Below are 13574 nucleotides of genomic sequence, written 5' to 3' on the forward strand. Positions count from 1 at the left end.
ATTTTTAAAACTCAACTTTTCATGTATAAAGTCTATTTATTACTAGGAAAACAAAATATGCCTAAAGAGTAATTTTGCTCCTAACTCAATAAAATCTCTAATTATTACAGAAAATGTGTTTTTTTTCAGACTCTCTAAACAGTGAATTTCAGACACACTTTTCAAAGTCACAGAACAAGGAAACAACCTATGTATGAAAAAAAAAAAAAAAGGAAAAGTTGGGTTCAAAATTTAAAGAGCATCTACGTATCAGGCATTGTGCTAGTTACATTACACATATTACTTCATTTAATCTGTACAGCAATACTGTTGGATATGTATCACCAAGCCTACTTAACAGGTAGGGAAAACAAAGATGAAAAAGGTTGCCTATTAAGTCACAAAGCCGATAAGTATGACTATGTGTTTTCAAATGCTGCTGCCCTTTCCATAACAGCCATAATGTTTCTATGAATTATTCATTTTCACTGGCTTCTCTATATTCCCAAATCCATATTTCAGAACCTTTATTTAAAAAAGAAAAATAGGCAGGTTTACTGTAAATGAAGTAGGCTGCCATATTCAGAGGCAGATACTAAATTAAGCATAAGTGGTAAACAAAGGAAAATGAAGAGAATTAAAAAAGAAAAACAAATTCATCTCTATAATTTGTATTTTCCTTCATGTAAGTACTGAATAATAACAGCGAACTGACTTTCAAAGTTCGGTAGAGAGCAACCTACAGCCAGCACATGATTTCTACTAAGTCTCCCTTCTTCAAATTGTATCACCTCTTTATCCTGCCCAGCAGCAGCTCCACAGATACAGGATGGGAAGGAAAATTCACTGAGGATAAAGGTTTCTAAGATTTCAAGATAAGTAACATAGCTATGTAACTGCAAATCTGTGGGGATTCTGAGTTTATTTACAAAGGAAAACATTGTATGATCTGAGCTCATTAAAAAATAAAAGCTTGTATTCAAAATGGAATTGACAGGCTTGCAAACAAAATATCTAAATTTTAAAAGGATTCAATATCAAAAAGTGCCTGGGAAAAAACACTGAGAAATGACGCTGAAAGATCACTACCTCTGAGATCTAGATAAGGAAGTAAAGAAAAGCACAAGTGAAACTGTATCTTTCTTCTATGCTAGTTTGCATGAGTATATAAACTAGTTTTAAAATAAAGTTAACCAAAACAAAGGTACACACACACACACGTAACAAATATGGCCCTCAAGTAATGTTTCTTAAGTTGTAATTCACCTAGAAAACTAAATTTAACGTGTTTTTTTGTTTGTTTTTTTGAGACGGAGTTTCGCTCTTGTTGCCCAGGCTGGAGTGCAATGGCACGATCTTGGCTCATTGCAACCTCCAGGTTCAAGTGATTCTCCTGCCTCAGCCTCCCGAGTAGCTGGGATTACAGGCATGTGCCACCACGGTTTTTAAAAATAATTCTTCTATTCCTTAAGGAATTTAAATACACTGTAAAATTATAAGACCAGAGAGTCATAAATAAATTTTCAAAACAGAAAACCACAGCAAAATGTGACCTCATTAAAACCTAAGGGTATTAAGAAATGTTTTTTCCTGCTTTAAAACCCCAAATCTCTGCTCTCCTTTAGGGCAAAACTTCTCTAAAGAGCAACTATCATTACTGTTTCTAATTTACCTCTTCTCATTCTCTCATGGACGAACTCCAATTAAGATTTTCTCCACTACTCCACAAAAAAATGCTCTCATTAGATCACCAATAATCCGGAAGGTAGTAAGTCCACTGATCAAGTCTCAGTCTTCATCTTTCTCCATGTTATCTTTTGATACACCTCATCTTTCCCTTTTATAAACACTTTTTACATTTGGCTTCTGAGATATTGATAGGGACAGGGTGCACAAAATTCTAGGCAGAAAAGGGCGGTCCCTAGCAAAACACCACCCTCAAGCCAAAAGGCCTGAGACTGGAGCCCTAAGTGAAAACTTACATGCCTGTTTTCCTGCTCAAAAGTTGCCTTTTTCTAAACCATCCATGGCCGCACATCACCCCATTCTGTGCCCATAAAAACCTCAGACTCAGTTGGTAGCCGGGACTATGGCTGAACATTGGAGAGAAGCAACTCGACTTCAAAGGGACAGCTTGATGGCATAACTTCAGAAAGAATCCAAATGGAGACAGTCAGACTTCAGGAGAAGATTATACCCGCCCCATTCCCCTTTTCAGCTCCCCTTCCCACTGAGAGCCACTTTCATCAGCCATAAAATCTCCAGCATTTACCATCTTTCAACTCATTCATGCGACTTCATTTTTCCTGGACGCCAAATAAGAACTCAGAAGCCACGAGTGCAGACACAAAAGGCTGTCACACTGGCCCTTTGCCCTCACTGGCGGAGGGCAGCCGCCTCATGCAAAAAGGCAAATGGTCCACTGAGCTGTTAACCCTTAAGCCATCCACAGACAGCAGAGCTAAGAGAGCACTGTAACACACCTTCTGGGGCTCTGGGAGTCACAGGCACCCCCAACTGGACAGGTGTAGGGCCTGAACAGGGTTTGCTCTTGCCAGCACTAATGCATCCGGCCAGTTCCTCCACCCACTCACTTGTGCACTCCCTATTGCGAGGGGTGGAATACAGTGGGTCCGAGTGAGTGGAGTTTGATCTCGCCAGTGCCGAACTGGCAGGCTTGTTCCAGTACTCCTTTACTCAAGTTCCCACTCATTTGCTTGCGCGCTCCCCACCACAAGAAGTTGAGAATGGCAGGATGAGTAAACAAGACACCCCTGTTGCAAGTCCTGCGAAGGGGTCAGGGAAATATCCTGCTTCAGTATCACATGCTCAGGTTTTCCTCCAATCTCACTGGCTATTTACTTTGTTTCTTTGGCTAGATTCTTTACTTTGTCTTAAACTCTATTCACTGAAGTGTAGTAGGACCAAGTCACCAACGCATTCCTACTTACACACACTCTTTTAGGTAACATCATCCAGTCTCTCATTAAACATCTGATAATTGTTGAGAATTTACAAAATTCATCTCCATCACTAACTTTTCCTTAGAACTCAAGATTACCAAGTAGCATGTCTACTTGAATGTCAAACAGGGATATCAAATTAAAATACCCAAAACTCAATTCTCTTTTCCAAACCTCCTCCTCTCTGTGTGTTACCCAATTCAGTAAACAGCACCACTATTTATACAGTTGCTCAAACCAAAATACCCTGAAACTGTCCTTGAGTTATTTTTTTTTTCTTTCCCACCCCATATTCACTCCATTAAGAAAATCCTACTAGCACTATATCCAGTCTGTAATCGCTTCTCACAACCTCCATAGACATCTCTTACCTAGTTTTAAATCAGGAGTATAGCAAATAATCTTTCAGTTTCCATTCTTACCCACATTGTCTCACACTTTGTGTCTATTCTTCACAAAGAATAAAGATAATAATTTTAACTTTTAAGCTCGTAAGTCAGGTAATGTCACTTGCCAGGGCAAATCTCCAATTGATTTTCATCATAATTAGAATAAAACTCTTACTATGGCCAGTAAGACCATATATGACCATATAAGATCTAACCCCCCCGGTTCTTCTATGACTTCATCCCTAGCACAATAGCTCATTCATTCCATACCAATCACAACGACCTCCTCCAATTCACCAAAGACATTCTTACCTTAGTGCTCCTGCATCTGCTCTTATGACTGCCTGTAAGATCGATACTTCAAAGGCAAACAAAAATACAGCACAGGACTAACTGCCTCATGTTATTTAGATCTCACTACGATCAAGTGTCATCAAACCTCTCAGCACCCATCTAAACCAGTCCAAGCAAGACATTCTCTATACGCTACTTTGCTTTATTATTGTTTTTTTGCAGTAGATATCACCACCTGATATTATGCATCAGTTTGCTTATTGGTTTATTTCCTGACTCTGCAACTAAAATGTAAACTCTATGAAAAGAGTTTGTCTACTTGGCTCTTCTAAAAAGCATCCAACTCACAAAACTGAATAAATGTAAATTTTGAATAAACAAATGATACCCAAGTAAATGCATAAATAAATCAAGGAATAAAATCTTCAATTACTTTAACATTTTCAGGCAGTGCTTTAGTTAACCTTTTGGCATGCTTTAACAAATATTTATATCACATTGCCGAAAAGAAAACTCTTTTAAAGTCCTCTTGTAAAGTGCTGCACTGGAAAATGTCCTACTTTTGTCCTTTACTGTGCATTTTAATCCCTATAAAGAATTTATAACTAAACATTAATTCAAAAGTACTTTACTTACTTTGCCTGACTGCAATCGCTGTATTCTTGAGTCACAAACCTTCTTTACGAATAGTAAGCTATTTATTTGATTTTTGATAGTGTTGATATCTAAAAGTAAACAAATCATGAACTAGAAAGTGGTAATGTTATTTATTAAATACTTTAAACATGCACTTACTGTAATTTAACAAAATAACCAACAATACAGCAATTGTTTTATTCAATAAAAGAAACCATCTGAAATTATACAGTGAAATTATTTAATTAAAAGTAAACCATGCCAATTACCTCCACTCTAGGGATAATTACAATAATCACATTCTCGCATTCTGAAAATAATGCTTTTACTCTAAGCACATGTTAATCTAATAAGGAAGATTTAATTAAAGTGAAAACATTAATAGCAGAAAATGACATTTAGGTAAATTAACCAAAGTTTTGAAGATATAATAATCCTTCAAAAAAAATACTTTAAGTTAAATACATTACTTACCATCACCAGCTGTATCTAGAGATCTAAGATACTGTAATTCTTCTGCTGCCTTATCTCTGACTGCTTCTAGCTCTCCAATATTATCACTCAATTTAATAATGTTCATAAAGGCCTCATAGTTGCAGTTAGAATCCCGGATCTGAAAGCAAGTTTAAGAAAAATAGGTGAAAGAGGAACTCACTTATTAAAAGGAAAACTGAATCCTGAGTGCCTACTATGTGCTAGGACAATTTGCTGCATACTCAGTGCTTACAACAAAAAGAAAAAAGCTCTGTATTTGGGCACCTATATTTGGGCACCAATGGGTCTTAGACTGCAAATAGAACAAAGTAAGTATTATATAGCATGCTTGAAACTGTAGGAATAGGAACATGCTCACAATATTTGATGACAGCAAAGAAGCCATGAAGACTGGAACTAAACCAAAGACAAGCTGAGCAGAAGATATGGTCAGCAGCAATGGACGGCAAATCTTCTGTTATAGTATAAAGGTTTTAGCTTTCGCTCTGAAGCAAGTCAGAAGTTAAACTGGAAAGTTTAAACAGAAGAGTAACACTCTCTAACCTAAAATATAACACAATCACTGTGTTGCTGTATAAAAATAAAGGCAGAGCCAAAAACACAAAAAAAGACCAGTTAATAATACAAGTGAAAGATAATATAGTCAGGGAGCAGGGTGGTGACAGTGGTGGTATGGTACAAAGTGTTTTATAAAGTGTTTTCTGGTAAGAAGTGTTTTGTAAAGACAATGCCAAAAGAATTTGCTGATAAATCAGATATGGCCATGAAATAAAGAGAACACAGAACTACACTAACATCGTTGGCCTGACAACTGGAATAGTGGAGTTACCACTAAAAAAGATGGAGAAAAAAATTAAGAGATGCAGCATTTGCCGGGGGCGGTGGCGGGGAGGCAAAATATTATGAGGGTGTTTTTGGCAAAATTAAGTGTGAGATCTCATTAAATATAAAAATGGTCATTAGCATGCTTTTGAATATGATGGACAAGAGTTCAGAAAGGAGGACTACACAGAAATACGCATTTAAAAGTCATTGACATGGAGATGACACTTAAAACCACGAACATGGATGGAAATAATCAAGAGAATGAGGGTAGAGTGAAAAAAGAAGAGATCTAAGGACAGATACTCAGAAGATTTACTTACACAGCAAAAACACTGAGAAAGGCCAAAAACGTAGAAAAAAAAATCAACAAACTTTGGTGTTCTAACAAGCCAAGTAAAGAAGTGTTTTTAAAAAATGATGGCTGGGTGCAGTGCTTGTAATCGCAGCACTTTGGTAGGCCAAGACAGACGGATCACCTTAAGTCAGGAGTTCGAGATCAGCCTGGCCAACATGGTGAAACCCCGTCTCTACTAAAAATACAAAAATTAGCTGGGCATGGTGGTAGGTGCCTGTAATCCCAGCTACTTGGAAGGCTGAGGTGAGATAATCGCTTGGGCACAGGAGGCAGAGGTTGAAGTGAGCTGAGATCGTGCCACTGCACTCCAGGTTGGGCACCAGAGTGAGATTCTGTCTCAGAAAAGAAAAGAAAAAAAGAGAGGGAAAATGTAGACAGCCAACAGTCAACCCTCTTATAAAGTTTTGCTGTAAAAAAAATAAGCAGGAGAAAAGAGTACTGCCTAAAATGGAATGTAAGATAAATGACTTGCTTCATCTGCTTTTTAAGATGAGAGAGATAATGACAAAGGTGTATGATAATAAGAATGATCATATAAAGAGTAAAAATGTGATGGTACAGAGGGAAAGTGTAAAATTGCCAAAGCAATAAAATGAAATTGTCTAGAAGGAGTTGGTTACAATGCACACATAAAGGACTTGCTTTACCTAGATACATGGGTATTTCATCCACAGTAACAGAAGAAAATATAAAATATAGATGCATAGATACAAGTTATGAATGTATGTGATAACAGGATATTACGAAACATCTCTTTTGATTTCCTCAATTTTTTCAGTGGAGTACTACGGTCATGAGCTAAGAGAAAAGATGTGAAAAAAATATGCTAAATGAAAGTGAAGGAAGTAAAAAAGAGTTGATCAGAAGAGTGGAGCAGATAACATAACCGGAAAAATTTAATGACTGCAAGGCAAGAAAGAATAAGGGCACAAATGAGATTCGTGCTCATGAATTTAAAATGAGATCAGTGTAGGTTTCTTTTTCTTCATCAGCCACATTCACCTGCTTAAAAGTAGGAATGGAGTACCAGTTATGTTGGATTTAACCAGTGCTGTAGTATCAATAAGCAAATAAAGAGGTAAAGAAGTATAGGATGTTGTGGAGGAATTAATAACTATGACTGTAAATAAAATTTAAACTAAGCAAAGCAAGAAGAGTGGGCTGTGAAAAGGTAATAGACTTGAGATGTTATCTATTTTAAACAAAAAGCCAAATAACTGAATACTATAAAAGCACAAGACTATGTAAAAAGATGCATTACGTAGAAGGGATCAATTATACAGTGGAAGCTGACTTCTGATTAGAAACAGAGGCAAGAGGAAAATAAAACAATTTTTAAAGTACTAAAAGAAAAAGTACAGCAATTCTACATCAATGAAATATCCTTCAAACTTGGCAGTAAATGAAAATATTTTCAGAGAATAAAAAGGTCAGATAATTTGTCACAAGAAAACTGGCAATAGGTAGGGCACGGTGGCTTACGCCTGTAATCCCAACACTTTGGGAGGCTGAGGTGGGTGGATCACGAGGTCAGGAGTTCAGGACCAGGCTGGCCAAAATGGTGAAACCCCGTCTCTACTAAAAATACAAAAATGAGGCAGGCATGCTGGCAGGCACCTATAATCCCAGGTACTTGGGAGGCTGAGGCAGAGAACTGCTTGAACCCGGGAGGCAGAGGTTACAGTGAGCCAAAATCATGCCACTGCACTCCAGCCTGGGCGACAGAACAAGACTCCGTCTCAAAAAAAATAAAATGAAATAAAAAAAAAAAGAAAAGAAAATTGGCAATACACAAAATCCTAAAGAAAGTTCTTCAGAATGAAGAAAAATGACCACAAAACTAAAATTTGTACCTACAAAAAATAATGAAGAGTACTGAAAATACTAAGTAAATGTATGAGCGTAAACAATTTTTTTCTATTTTTTTATTTCTTTAAGAAAGGGTGTTTAATGCAACAATGAGCATGGCACTGTGGAGTAAATTATAAGTGTAGATATAAAATATATAATGAAAAAGAACAGAGGATGGGGGCTAACTAAAACTATGCTATAGCAAGGTTCTTCATATTTCATATGAGGTGATAAAGTACTGCCCTCTAGGCATATGATGACAGCTTAAAGAGGACACTAATTCTTAGAGCAACCACTAAAATAATAATGGTTGTAGTAACAAGGAATAGCTGGAAAGTCATTAAAATAATTAAACAGAATACAGGAATACCTTGTTTCAATTCCACTGTGCTTTACTATGACACTTCACACTGTGTTTTTTTAACAAACTGAAGTTTTCTAGCAACCCTGTGTCCAGAAACTCTTATCAGCATTTTTCCAACAACATGTGCCCACGTCATGGGCATAATCACATTTTAACAATTTTCAGAATATTTCAGACTTTTCCATTATTACTATATCTACTATGGTGATTAGTGATCTTTGATATTATTATTGCTTTGGTGCACTACAAACCATATTCATTTAAGATGACAAAATTAATTGATAAATTGTTTTGTATATTCTGACTGCTCTATAACTGACCATTCCTCTGTCTCTCTCCCTCTAGCAGGGCCTCTCTATTAACTGAGACACAACAACACTGAAGTTAGACCAATTAATTACCCTACAATGAACTCTAAGTGTTCAAGCAAAAGGAAAAGTCACATATCTTTCATTTTCAATCAAAAGCTAAAAATGACTAAGCTTAGCCAGGAAAATGTATCAAAAGCCAAGACAGACTGAAAGCTTGCTCTCTCACACTAAACAATTACTCAATATAAGAATACCCAAAACAAACAAACAAAAAAGATTCTTCAGGGAAATTAAAACTGTTGCTCCGGAACAGACGAATGATAAATGTGAAGAACACTTATGGGTGATATGGAGAAAGTATTAGTGGTAAAGGATAGAAAATCACACCAGACACAACATTCCGTTTGTCCAAAGCCTATTCCAGAACAAGGCCCAGACTAGCTTCAATTCTATAAAGGCTGAAAGAGGTAAGGAAACTGCAGAAGAAGAGTTTGAAGCTAGCAGAAATTGGAGGTTTGAGGAAAGAAGCTGTCTCCATAACATAGAAGTACAAGGTGAAGCAGTAAGTCCTGATGTAGAAGCTATATGGCAAGTCATCCAGATTTAGTCTAGATCATTGATAATGGTGCCTACACTAAACAGATTTTTCACTGTAGACAAAACAGCCTTATAAGGAGAAAAGATGCCATCTACTACCTTTACAACTAGAGAGTAAAAGCCAATGTTTGGCTTCAAAGCCTCAAAAGACAGAATGAGTACCTTGTTAGAGGCTAGTAGTGACTCTAAGTTGAAGCCAATGCTCATTTACCATTCCAAAAATGCTAGGGTCCTTAGAAATTACGCTAAATCTACTCTACCTGTGCTCCAGAAATGGAACAAGAAAGCCTGAATAACAGCACGTCTGTTTACAACATGGTTTACTAAATATTTTAAGCACACTGTTGAGATGTACCACTTACAAAGAGATTCCTTTCAAAATATTACTGCTCACTGACAACACACCTGGTCTCCCCAGGGCTCTGATGAAGGATATCAATGTTGTTTTCATGCCTACTAAAATAATATCCATTCTGCAGCCCTAGGATGAAGGAGTAATTTCACCTCTCAAGTCTTACTATTTAGGAAATGCACTTTTCGTAAGGCTATGGATATTTGCTCTAGTGATTCCTCTGATGGATCTGAACAAAGTAAACTGAAAACCTTCTAGAAATGACTCATTATTCTAGATGACATTATGAATATTCATGATTCATGGGATGAGGTCAAATATCAACATTCACAGAAGATTGGCAGTTGATTCCAATCTTCACAGATGACTTTAAGGGGTTCAAGACTTCAGTGAAGGAAGTCATCACAGATGAGGTAGAAATGGCAAGAGAAGTAGAATGAGAATTCGACCCTGAATGATATCAACAATGTAAACTGAAACAACAAAACTCAAAATGTGGGAAGATTAAATTTTAAAGTTCTTTACAATTTTCTTTGTTTCTTTCTTTGCCATCAAAGTTAAGTTGTCATCAGTTCAAAATAACTTGTTATAAATTTAAGGTATCTTTTGTAAGCCTCATGGTAATGACAATCCAAAACCTGCAATAGTTAAACTAAAAGCAAGAAATTAAAACATACTACCAGAAAAAAATCACTTAACCACAGAAGAAGACAGTAAGAAGGAAGCAAGAAGTTATAACTAAAAAATAGTTACCTCCTTACCTATCAGTATTTATTTATTTTATCAGTATTTATTTATATTACTATAAAGCTAAATGTAAGTGGACTAAATTCTCCAATTAAAAGATATAGAGCAGTTGAATGTAGGCCAGCTATATGGCTCACACTTGTAATCCCAGCACTTTGGGAGGTTGAGGTGGGAGGACTACTTGAGCCAGAAGTTTACAACTAGCTGGGAAACATAGTAAGACCCTGTCTCTACAAAAAAATAAAAAAATTAGCCAGGTTGACATTGCAATGAGCTGTGATCATGCCACCACACTTGAACCTAGCTGACAGAGTGAGACTCTCTATCAAGAAAAAAAAAAAGAAAGAAAAAAAGAAAGAAAAGAAAAAGAAAATTCACCTGAAGGAACTAGAAAAGCAGTAACAAACCAAACCCCAAATTAAGATTTAGCACAAAAATAAATGAAATTGAGACTAAGAAAACAATACAAAAGATTTGAGTTGAAAAGCGATCTTTTAAAGGGAGAAACAAAATCAATAAATGTTTAGGCTAGACTAAGAAAAAAAGAGGCACAAAAAAATACAATCAGAGATGAAAATGGATATACTACAGTGATACAACAGATATATAAAGGATCATCAGAGACCATTACAAATAGTTATGCTCCAACAAACTGGAAAACCTAGAAGAAATGAATAAATTTCTGACACATAAAATTATCAGGAATAAACCATAAAGAAATAGAAAATCTGAACATTCCAATAACGAGTAATAAGATTGAAGCAGTAATAAAAGTATCCTATCCAAGAAAAGCCCAAGACCTGATGGCTTCACGGCTGCTGAATTCTACCAAATATTTTTAAATGAATTAATATTGATTCTATTCAATGTTTCCAAAAATTAAAGAGGAAAGCATACTTTGAAACGCATTCTACAAGCCCAGCATTACTCTAACACCAACACAAGGACACAACAAAAAAAGAAAACTACAAGCTCATCCCTGATGAACAAAGATGTCAAGATAGATCCTCAACAGAATACTATTAAACTGGCCAGGCATGGTGGCTCACACCTATAATCCCAGCACTTTGGGAGGCCAACGTGGCGGATCACCTGAGGTCAGGAGTTCAAGACCAGCCTGGCCAACATGGTAAAACCTCATCTCTATTAAATATACAAAAATTAGCAAGGCACGCTGGCAGGCACCTGTAATCCCAGTTACTCGGGAGGCTGAGGCAGGGAGAATTGCTTGAACCTGGGTGGTGGAGGGTACAGTGAGCTGAGACGGCGCCACTGAACTACAGAGCAAGACTCCGTCTCAAAAAAAAAAAAAAAAACTAGTAAATTTAATTCAACAATGCATTAAAAAGATTATTCACCATGATCAAGTGGGATTCATCACAGGAATGCAAGAATGGTTCAATATATGAAAATTGATAAGCATAATACATGATGTTAACAGAATTAACCACAAAAAAAATTATCATTTCAGTAGATGTTGAAAGGGCATTCAATAACATTCAACATGCCTTCACAATAAAATCTCCCAAATTATTAGGTATAGAAGGAAAATACCTCAACTCAATTAAACGCCATATATGACAAACTCACAGTTAACATCATACTGAGTGGAGAAAATCTAAAAGCTTTTCCTTTAAGAACCAGGAGAAAAATGATGGCTACTCTTACACATTTTATTCAACCTAGTACTCAAAGTCCTAGACCAAGTAATTAGGCAAGAGAGAAATAAAGGGCATCCAAATTGGAAAGGAAAAAGTCAATCTGTCCTTGTCTGCAGACCACATAAACACCTATTTAGAAAAACCTAAAGAATCCAAAAAATGTTGCATAATACAAAATCAACATATAATACTCAGTATCATTTCCATGTCAATAGTAAACAATCTGAAAAAAAATCAAGAAACAAATCACATTTATAACAGCATCAAAAATATAAAATATTTATAAAAATTTATTTTAAAAATGTGAAAGATACATAAACTCTAAAAACTATAAAACAATGCTGAGAGAAATTACAGAGGCTTCCCTAAATGGAGATGCCATGTTCCTAGATAAGACAAAATGTTAAAATATCCATTATTCCTAAATTCATCTATAGATTCAATTGTAATCACAATTAAAATTCTAATAGGTTTTTAATAAAAACGAAACCTTTGATAAATTTTATGTGGAAAATAATCAAAACAATCCTAGAGAAAAAGAACAATTGTAAAAGACTCATACTGTCCCATTTCAATATTACTATAAAGCTAAAGTAATCAGAAAGTATGATATTTGCATATGGGTACACAAAGAGAGTAACAGAAAAGAACACAGTCCAAAATCAGAACCAAACATATTATAGCAAACTGATATTTTAGTAATGTGTCAAGGAAATAACTTTTATGAAAAAGTCTTTTCAACAAATGGTGCTAGAATATCTAGATATCTGTATTTTAAAAATCAATCTAAACTGTCATATTCCACACACATAAAAAATGGGAGATAAATCATAGTACAAAATATAAAAGTAAAAATTATAAAACTTAGCATAGACAAATAACTTGGTAATCTTCAAATAAACAAGGATTTCCTAGAGAAGACCATAAAAATACTAGCTGTAGAACAAGAATTGGGAAATTATGTTTCATCAAAATTTTAAATTGTCATCAAAAGACATCACTGAACGAGAAAAAAAAAAACAAGTCATAACCTAAGGAATAACATCTGCAATACATATATCTGATAAAGAACTTATATGTAGAATATATGAAGCATTCTTACATTATCAATTTAAAAAAGACAAACAGAAGGAGAGAAAATGAGCACTTGAAAAAAAGATACAAAACAGGCCAGTATTCACAGGAAAAAACGCTCAGTATCATTAGTAATAAAGAAACTGCAAGTAACCACAACAAAATACCAATTCACATGTATGTACTAGAGAAGTTAAAATTTAAGACTGGCAATGCTAAATGTTAATCAGAATGTGGAAAGATCAGAACTACCAAATACTGCCACTGGAAAGGCAAAATTATAACACAACTCTGAAAGGCAATTTGTTCATTTCATTCTTTTTTCTACTGTGGTCAAAAACACAAAACAAAATTTATCACCTTAAAACATTTTAAGTTAACAGTGATATAAACTATCAGAACACTGTTTTTAACAGTTCTCTGATCTTTTATCTTGAAAACTGAAATTCTCGGTCCACTGAACAACAAATCCTGTTTGTTCTCTCCTCCCAGATCCTGGCAACCAACATTTTACTAAGAGTTTGACTACTCAAAGAGGGATCATGCAGTATTTGTCTTTGTACGATAACCTTATTTCATTTAACACAGTATTCTCAAGGTTCATCATGTTATAGGATACACAGGATTTCCTTTTTTTGTAGGGCTGAATAATATTTCATTGTATGTGTATACCACATTCTC

The 13574-nt window shown here is 35.4% G+C and overlaps 1 protein-coding gene across 3 annotated transcripts in view; it reads right to left on the reverse strand.

The window, feature by feature from the left end:
- The window catches only part of SNX13 (sorting nexin 13), a 152333-nt gene that overhangs the window by 54673 nt on the left and 84086 nt on the right, over positions 1–13574 (reverse strand). For all 3 annotated transcript variants that reach the window (XM_017890083.1, XM_017890084.1, XM_017890085.1), the window contains 2 exons: positions 4736–4874; positions 4262–4350 (listed from right to left, as the gene is read on the reverse strand). In XM_017890083.1, coding sequence (XP_017745572.1) covers positions 4262–4350; positions 4736–4874 — 228 coding nt within the window. The remainder of the gene's footprint in view (positions 1–4261; positions 4351–4735; positions 4875–13574) is intronic.

The sequence above is a fragment of the Rhinopithecus bieti genome, unplaced genomic scaffold (assembly GCF_001698545.2).
Source record: "Rhinopithecus bieti isolate Rb0 unplaced genomic scaffold, ASM169854v2 scaffold_19861, whole genome shotgun sequence".
Taxonomy (NCBI): Eukaryota; Metazoa; Chordata; class Mammalia; order Primates; family Cercopithecidae; genus Rhinopithecus; species Rhinopithecus bieti.